At 46.8% G+C, this 9951-nt stretch overlaps 1 protein-coding gene across 1 annotated transcript in view; it reads right to left on the reverse strand.

The window, feature by feature from the left end:
* The window catches only part of LOC144270073 (gamma-aminobutyric acid receptor subunit beta-4), an 87124-nt gene extending 77886 nt beyond the window's left edge, over nucleotides 1-9238 (reverse strand). The window contains exons 1-2 of the mRNA XM_077826280.1: nucleotides 8769-9238; nucleotides 4328-4416 (exon numbers count right to left, since the gene is read on the reverse strand). Coding sequence (XP_077682406.1) covers nucleotides 4328-4416; nucleotides 8769-8848 — 169 coding nt within the window. The 5' untranslated portion in view covers nucleotides 8849-9238. The remainder of the gene's footprint in view (nucleotides 1-4327; nucleotides 4417-8768) is intronic.
* Between the last annotated feature and the right edge of the window lie 713 nt (nucleotides 9239-9951).

Raw genomic sequence — 9951 nt, forward strand, 5'->3', positions numbered from 1 at the left:
ACAGTGCCACCCCTGAGAGCCAACCTGCTCATCGGTCAAATGGGCTTCAAAGGGGGGAGTGAGTGGCTGACGCTTCTCAGCCACTCAGCTTGGCCTGGAGCTAACGAGGCATCTCGAAATTAAAAAGTGAACTGCAATCCCCAGCAGGCCTGTCCTCCTTTTGGCATTAGTTGGAGTTCTCTTTCTATCTCAGGGAGCTGGGGAGCAGTGAACGGCATTCAGATTTGTTGCGGCACTGTGTCCTGGGTAGTGCACAGGGATACTGGGATAGGGAGGACCTGTGTCTTAGGAAAGGTGTGTGTGGGGGGGGGTCCTTTCAGTGAAGTCAGGGCCCCAGGAGAGATTCCCTTTGGAGAGTGTTTTCACTTGTGGGGGCGCAGAGGGGAACTATCACTGACTGGCTGGTTTCTAACCTCTCTGGCCACCCATTTACCTTACATCAATAGAGCAGCGTAGAGGGGATGCAGAGAAGATAAAACATGGGATGCAGAGAGAGAGAGAGATTGTGTGTGTGTGTGTGTGTGTGTGTGTGAGGGAGGGAGGGAAAGAGGGAGGGAGATTTGGGGCTTTTAGTGAGAGAGGGTGTGCAAGTGTGTGTGGGAGGGAGGGAGAGGAATTTGGGTTTGTAACTTGGGGCTCGTGAGGGCAGAGGATGTGAACAGGAGCAGCTCTATCATCCCTGAGATGGATAGGGATACAGAGATCTGTTGAGAGGAATTTGGGTCTGTGACTTGGGGCTCGTGAGGGCAGAGGGTGTGAACAGGAGCAGCTCTATCATCCCTGAGATGGATAGGGATACAGAGATCTGTTTGGAGTACTATGCCATGGAAAGTGAGATAAAATTGTGCGTATGAGAAAGAGAGGGAGCAGGAGCTGGGAGAACTGGACTGTAATAAGGGGAGGGCAGGATGCTACTGGGCCAGAGAAAAGCACCGGGACTGTTTGGAAAGTCTGAGGGGTGCTCTGGCAGCTCCCTATTGTCAGGTCAAAGTGAAGCAATGGTGCATGGGAGCATAGTGGGGGTGGACACACACTAACAGATAATACCGCAGGGATGACAAACTGGTATCACTGACAACTCTTGAGTGCGGCTTGGCCAGCCACAGCAGCTCTGTGCATGAGACCTGCCAGGAGACCCCTGGTTGTGAGGAGGAACTGTACTTAGGCCCGGATCCTCTAACGTATTTAGACACCTAGCTCAGTGGTTGTGAGGTACCTAAATATTGCTGAGGTTCTAGGCCTTTGTGCCTCCCTGATCTTTGGCGTGAGGGTGCGGCATGGAGTCAGAGCAAGCACAGATGCCCGTAGGTCCCTGCTGGGAGCCAGCCTAACCCTCTGGTTGCTTGTGGGCCTGAGTTCTGAGGTACTTTCCTGGCTCCTACATATCCCTGGGAGAAGGGAGCCTTGCTCCCAGAAAGCTTCCTGGGTCTTACCCAAGATTTTCTAGCTTCATCGACTATTTACGGGATAGGGTGGAAACCTCAACCCCTCCATGGCAGGGATTTGAATGAGGTAGTTGACACAGTGAGCCACATTCATCCCCTGGTGTGACAGCACTGGCCTCAGTAGAATTGCCTCAGGGACAGATTTGGCTCAATGTCTCGGGGACCCAGATAACTGTGGTGACTGATACTGTTACTTGTAGACTTTCACCTCCAGCTCACTAGGTTAACGATGACCGAGATGTGTCGCCATCTCCTGACTGTTGGGGGACCCTTACATGGTCCTGGGGCTCAGTCCAATTCCTACCGCTACAATCAGTTCTCTTATTTCAGGCTGTGCAGGGACAGAGGCAGAGGATCGAACCATCCAGAGAGGCTGAACGCCCCTTTCAATCTGAGAGTGTCAATGGCACCACATGGGAGAAGCTTGCACTGCCTGCTCAGACTCGGAGCCCTGTGGGGCTAGTAGTCTCTTGTGCTATTGATCCCTTCAAAATAGGGGAAAGAAAGGAACTGAGCCTTTTTTAATAAAGTTGGGAAAGCAACAATTAAACATGGGGGTCGGGGGCTCTCTCTCTCTCTCTGCTTTTATTATGGAGATCCAATGAGCACTTTGCAAATGTAGGTGGAAAATCAGAGATCTTCTCATAGGTTTTAAGGTCAGAAGGGGCTGTTATGAGCCATTGTTCTGACCACCTTCATTGCACTAGTCACAGAACGTCATCCAGCAATTCCTGCATCAACCCCAGGTCTATTCTTTCAAACCAGCTAAAGAGGGACAGTGTGCTTCATGGGGCTGCTCTGCTGGATGGGCACTCAAGTGGGATAAAGCACTTTCAACTGATCATGCATGACTCCCTGCCCACTCTGGACTCCTGAGCCATGATCCATGGGGAGACAGGATAGCCAATCCCCCACAATCACCACTGCCCTCACCCTCCGTCAGTTCATGTTGCCCCTGCACAGAGCTGGATCACCTACTGTGTTTTACTGCATCCTAATAATCCCAAAGGCTTACTAGGCGGTTTTCTTGCCATTTTTATGGCATCTCTGAAGTTCTCCACCCATAAAATGTAACTGCATCAACTTCTGTGACTGGGGCCAGCCAGCTTTGTGTTTCCCTGGTAAACCCTTTTCATCAAGCCTTCCTGTATTCCAGATTCAAAGAGGTTCCATTACCTCCTGCTCGCTTGCTGAGCACTGCTACCCTCCCGAAGCTGTGTCCATTGAAGCGAATTCCAGGATGTACCACTTTGCACCATGGAGGAGTCATTTTACATGGGAGAGTCTCTCCCCACCTCAAGCCCACCTTAGAGTCTGCATTTCAGCAGCTGATTATATTGCTCCTGCCCTTCTGAAAATCCCATTCCACCAGCAGTGATGGGAGACAAACATGAGAGTGGGGTGGAAAGAGGGTGGGGAAAGAGCCTTCACCGTGGGTGAATATAGGCAGGTTTGTGTGCAGTGGAGGGAAGTCTGAGATGATGGATAAATAGAGAGATCATAGCTAGCTCATGGAGCAGAGAGAAACTGGGATGCTTAAGGACTGATTCAAAGCTCCTGGAATCCAGTGGGAATCTTCCCATCGACTTCAGTGGGCTTTGGATCAGGCCTGTAATGGGAGACCTCTGTCCCACACCATCGTTGGCACATTTTCCCCTTGAAACCAAGGACATCAATCTGCTTTTCAGCAGTTGTCTCCAGAAGGGCCACTCAGTCCTCTGCAACTCCCAGATCTTCTGAGATAAACTCCTACCTACAGACAAAGGGAAAGCACCACCCAACTAAGGCCAAAAATACCAAATCAAGGTAAGCCCAAGCAAAAGTGCCCCGACACTCACATCATAGTCTAGTTCCTACTATTAAGTGGGTGCCAATAAATACCCACCGATGGGGCTTCACGGCCCGGTAATTATTTCCCCACCCCACCCAAAAAAGAAAAGAAGCTCCCTTTCTCTCTTCTTTTTCTTTGATGCCTGGGGGGGCTATAAAGCCCTGCCCGTGGGGATCAGCAGACAGGAATGTCCCCTTCCAAATAGCAGTGAGATTGCCATCTCTGGAAGGAATATTTCATTCTGCATCTGTAGCAGGAGGCACAAAGCATTCCAGAGAGACCACACTAACTTCCTGGTACTTCTCGTACCACCTCATCAGCTAGTATCCTGACAGACAAACCATCAGCCTGGCCAGCGGACGGTCTGACCAACTGGGGGACAAACTGCAAAACTCTCTGTACCCAGGGGGGAGGATAGCTACAGCACTGTACCGTGTGGCGAAGGGGGGCAGAGGGAGATATCCGGTGAGCCAATGTCACAGTGAAGCATCTACAGAAATGCCATGGGATACAGACTGTAGGGTTGTTGGGGTTTTTCTTAAGCTTTTGGCAGCCCATGAGTGAGGTTAAACTCAGAGCAACACAGTTTATCCAACGGCCAGACGGCCTGTTACAGGGGTCAGCAGCCAGCAAACAATCCCAGAATGCCAAAACCCTGGGACACACATACTGGTAGAGAAAGAGCAAGGGAGAGAGCAGATGAGAGACAGGGGCAGGGGGAGCAGGGATCTGAGAGAGAAAGGAAATGGGGAGGCGGCCAGGGAGAGCACAAGGAAGGATCAAAAGAGAATGACAGACAGAGAAAGAAAACTGCATGAGAGAGGGCAAAGGAAGCACAAGGAGAGAGAGCGTCGGAAGGGGGGAGGGCAGAGAAACAGCAGAGGAAGAGAGAGAGGGAGCACGGAGAAGGGAAAATCTCACAGGTTGATGCATGTTGCTAGTAGCGGAACAGGTAGCACTGACATATGGAGCAGTTGGCCTCTAGTGCCTCTGCTGCATTTCCTCAAATTGCAAACTACCCCAGCGCGAGAGAGAGTGTGGATCACTGTACCTCCGAAGTCGGGTCTGAGGCGGACGTCATACCCCTTCAGCAATTTGTCCACAATCTCTTTCACCACAGAAATATTCCCAGTGGATTGGCTGAAACAGAGAAGAAGAAGAAGAAGTCCTTATCATCGTCCCTACACAGGAGAGCCGTGTGGAGGGCCTAGGCAAAGGGCAGACACGTTCCCTGGCTTGCAGGCTGAACCCTGGTGTGCATGCACAGACGCATACACGCTCCCTGCCTCACACACGAGCTTTTCCTCTCACAAACACCCCCTCCCTGTCTCTCTCCCAGTCGTAGCCCTCCTCTCACACACACACACATTCACTGTCTTGCACGCACACAGCTATCCTCGCACTCTTCACACTGCACATGCCCTGTCAAATACAAGCCCAGCTGGAGGCTGCTGGGGATCCCATACTTTCGGGACATCCACGCAGTCTAAAAAGCCTATGAACCAATCCCTGGACGGGGTGGCACACAGGGGCTCTTAAATGAGCACTGTAGATACTCATTCTCTATCTACCACTGCACATTTACTGTCCCTGTCACATACACCCACACTACACTATACATACACAGCCTCCATCTTCGTCACACCCCACAACCTTTCAACTTCCTTCTCACTCACACTCCCCTTGTGTTCTCTCATTCTGTACACGCACTCACTCTCACACACCGTACACAAATCTGCATCCTCTACCATACACACACACAGGGCTTCCACACTCTAGTCACACACACTCACTGTATCTCTGTCAAACACACAGAGTGTACACAAATTTGCCCTCTCTGTTACATACACACCTCCATGCGCTGCCTTCCTCTCACCCTGCACACACACTTCATCTACAACACAGTAGGCACTTTCTGTCTCTCACACATACTATATACAAACCCAGACTTCTCACACCTAATACACATTGAACTCCCCATGATATTCACCCTCTGCCCAAACACATTCATCTGTACAATCTCCCTTTCACATTCTGTGCACCCAGGTACTCTCTTGGGTTAGCCACACTCCCTCCTACACACATAGATTTATGATCTTTGGCCTCTGAGAATAAATATTACACAGCAGCTTCTAATATCTTCTTAGCAACAAAGACCTGGAGAGAAAGAGAGAGAGGAAAAGTCCATCTTTGGCTCAGTATGCCTAGATAATGATATTTTCCCTACCAAGCCCTGTGTTTTCCATTTGGAGGTTTGGTAGCCTCCATTGCTACTGGAGTTCCAATTCCTTCCAGCCATATGAACGAGAGGGATCTCCTGATATAAACAGTCCTAAAGGCAAGGAAAGTGCTGGTGGAACATTAGGAAGGGAGGAAGAAGCTACAAGAATGAAGCTCCAAAATATAGGTAAGTGCAGATTGTTTCCACTTGAGTGACCCGCAAACCCAACCATAGTCCCAGCTCTGTCCAAGGAATAAGACTTGTTTTCCCCAGAGCTTGTGTACACATGCCATCATCAAACAACATTCTTTGCAATCCTAGTTTAAATTCCAAATCCTATGAAAAAGACACATCTTTCAGGCCATCTTTCCTTCCCCAGCAGATCCATGTAGGATGTAAACCTGCAACACAATATTACCCCTTCCAGCCAACCTTGGTGTCAGCCTGAAGCTGGGGGATTGTGTTGACATGTCCACACGCCCCGGGTGGGTGCATGCACATGTCTTTGTATACATCTGGCTGTGATTTATGCTTATGGATTTACTGTATGTGAACATGGATCTACATACACATAAGTGCTCGAGTCAGTGTGTGTGATGTATGTGCAGAGATCTGTATACACAGGTGTGTGTACGGACCTGGATCCTCATGCAACTCGATATGAGTGCATGGATCAGCATATGGATGGCTGAGTCTGGGTAAAAATATAGATCTATGTATGCATGCTGTAAATCTGGGTGCCCAGATACGTACACGTGTATTACATATATATATATAGATATGTGTATAGGTGCATGAATCTGTGAGTACAGGTGTATGGATACTGGCGTATGAGTGTGGGTCTAGGAACATGGGTAAATTCACCGGTGTGTGCATGTGTTATTGATCTGGATGCGTGAGCCTCTGTGTGTGCCTGGATTTTCAATGCATACACCTTCAATCAGAATGTGTATGGGTGAACATAAACCAACATATTTATGTGGGCAATATCTAGGCACACGGATAAACTGTTCAGTGAATATGCTGATGGCCGTGCATATATGATCTGGGTTTCCTGTACATGTGCCCCATTTGTTTAGGTATGACTTTACACAAGCGTACAGGAAAATGCAGACATGTGTACATTCTCATACACAAGTCTGTGCATACATAGGTTATGGACATTTGCGTAGAGAAGTATGTACCACATGCACATGTGGATTTATGTGTTTCTATGCATGTATTTGTGCGTGTATGTGTATATGTATTTCGGGAATCTGTGTAAGTGCGTATATGTGCACACTCTGGATACATGCACAGTTAGCTGTACATGTGTGCGTGTGCACAACTAGGTGCATGGGTTTCCATATATGTATATGATAATCAAAATGTTTCAGGCTTATAGAATGCTTTCCTCAATGGAATTTACAAACATTTATTTATCCCCACAACAAGCCATGAGGTTAGAAAGTATCATTACCTCCATTTTACAGACAGGGAAACTAAGGCAGGGACAGAGTACTCAATATACCCAAAGTCACACAGGAAGTCTGTGGCAGAATTGGGACTAGAACACTGCTGTCCCATTCCTTCCCACAAACTACAAGTATCTCCCACTAAAGTCAATGGGAGTTACTTTTATCCTAGGAAAGAAAATATAGGACCAAGGTTTCCTGCCTCTCAATCCTGTGCCTGCACTGTAAGGCCATCCATCTTCCTCTGAACAAACGATCTGTGTAGTTACACAGGATTTGTGTGTGTCTCTGTAGCTAAGTGTAAAATCTTTATGAACATGGGTCAGTATCCATGTAGGATACATATACATTCAATGTGTGAATTGTATCTTTGGATATTGCACACCTGACGCTGAGCGGGTGTGCACGTGCACTGTACATCTATGCACACACCCAAATGCATGGGTCCTGTATGTGTGTGCAAGGTGCTTAGTGAGCATGGATGTGTGCGTGTACCTTACATGTATGAATTTAGTTTCATGTGTGTGTGATGGGTATGTGTATACAGTATGTGAACCTGAGTCTATGCTTATGCAGGTGTAAACAAACACGTGCATGGGCATATATGAGTGGGCAGGATCCACATGCGCATGTGCATTTGCATGAGTGTGTATATTTTTCAGTGTACAGTGTATGTGTCATGCATTAAACAGTAGGAGGGAAGGGATGTGTGTGGGGGCATGGATCTGCACATGTGCATATGTGTATGCATCTGTGTCTTTGTGTAAATAGAGAACATAGATCTCTGTATTTTCACAGATGTATATCTGTGCCTGGACCTGTAGATGTTTTAATGTAATGCAATATTATATATGCAAGGATGTATGAGTATATATCTAATACATAATTACCCTGTCTATTAATGCACTGATGAGTGCATTCTGTGTAAATGCATATATGTGTGAACTGAAAATGAGTGTGTATACACTGTATGTGTGTGTTCAGTGGATAAATATTTATGCATACATGCATAGATGCCCTCCACATACATTGTCCACTATGGATGTGTGTACATGTGTGAATGCATGGATCTCTTGTGTCCATATATATAGTCATATATCTGTATGTATGTATGTAATACATTACTAAGTAGGCATCTCTAGACACATGCATTGCATATCTAGTATATGTGATATGATGTACTGCATGAATATACACGTGTGAGTATATATGGATGCATACATGCATAGATGTGTGTGTATGCACTGCACATAAATAAATATGACTATATTTACATGTGTGCATGCAATGAATAAATATGTATGCATGATGGATGTATGCATTGCATCTGTAATGTACACTGTATAGCTGTGTGAAGGCACACATGCATGGACGTGTGTGTGTGGATGCATGTGCATTCTGTGTGTACAGACACAGGCATGGCTATGTCCGGGTGTATGTTTGTTTTTGCAGGTATCACGTATATATACAGACCGGTGCTTGTGTTTAGTTCCATCTCTGCTCGCCGGACATAATGTTCCCCAGCGCAAGGCTTCATTTTGTCAATTCCCCCAAATTCGCGTCAGTTTCGCTTACTGTAGGAGACTCTGATGCAAACGAGCTGCGAGGTGAGCTCCGTCTGCAGAGAGCTTGCTCTAGATCCCATGCATGAGCAACCCTCCTCCCCCTAAAATGCAATTGACTAGGAAGTAAGAAACAGCAGGCACTAGGAAAGCAATTTGGGTGAAAGACCCCCACCACCACTACCACCAAAGAAACCCAGCCCACTCCTCCAAGCCCCCCCATCTGCCCCTGCACCCTGGAAATCAAATCCTTACCTTTGCGCACAGTAGGCGAGACAAAGCGCTGCTAAAGCAGAGACAAATGCACTCAATCTGTCTGCCTGAAATCTCCACATTTCCACAAACACGATGGAGGGAAAAAAATGTTTGGAGGGGAGGGGAAGATCTTCTGAAATCCCCCTCCAAAAAAAAAAAAAAAAAGAAGAAGAAGAAGAAGAACAAGACAACAAATTATTTCCTTTATTAAAAAAAAAAAGCACAAGACAGTAAAAAAAAATATGGGGGAAATATATATTCCCCCCTCCCTTCAGTGCCAGTCAAAGAATTCGCCTCTTCTTCCTTTCAGCATCCTCTCAACAAGAGACATCCTCTGGCAATGGAGAAAATCCCAAGAGAGAGAAAAATGAAATGTCCCCAAAATGGACTCAGCAAAATGTAGAATCAAATCTCATAGGTAAAAAAAGAAAAAAGAACCCGATCTCCCCTGAACTCTCCACTTTGATTATTTCCCCCTCCTATTTTGCCATCCAGTTCTGCAGATGTTGCATGGCTCCTGTTATCCACCTTCAGAGAAGAGGAGGAGGAGAAAGTGTGTGTGTGTGTGTGTGGTGGGGGGGGAGGGTGAGAGTTATCTAGCAATGCAATTTTATTCTGGATTTCACCTACCCTTTACTCATCTGTTTGCCCTCCTCCCTCTTTTTTATTTTATTTTATTTTATTTTATTTTATTTTATTTTATTTTTAGGAGGGGGGCTTTCAAGCCCCAGGGTATGATTTTATTTTATTTTACTTGCACCCTGATGCTGGTGACTTGGATGGATTTTGTGAAAGGGTTAAAAAACAAACACAAAGCAAAAAAAAAAAATCCTTGTATGCAGAAAGAATTGTTCTCAAAAGCAGAGCTGCACGTCTCCTTAATGCTGTTGCTGCAGCTCCTGTAGAGTTTTGCTGCTCATTGCAAAGTCACAAGAGGAGGGGAGGAGAGAGGGACTTTTGTAGATTGGGGAAGGAAGAAAAAATATCTATGGGCAAATTATGATCCTGACGTCATGGCTGACAACATTAACCCTTGCTGGTATGGAGAGGGGATTTTTTTTGGCCGGGGGGTGTGTGTGTAAATGTTGTTTTGGGGAGAGAGGATAAGTCTGGAGGAGAGATGGTTCAGTCGATGGAGCAGATCACTGCCGTGGCCATTTGAAATAGCCTGGCGAGCTCACAA

The sequence above is a fragment of the Eretmochelys imbricata genome, chromosome 9 (genome assembly GCF_965152235.1).
Source record: "Eretmochelys imbricata isolate rEreImb1 chromosome 9, rEreImb1.hap1, whole genome shotgun sequence".
NCBI lineage: Eukaryota > Metazoa > Chordata > Testudines > Cheloniidae > Eretmochelys > Eretmochelys imbricata.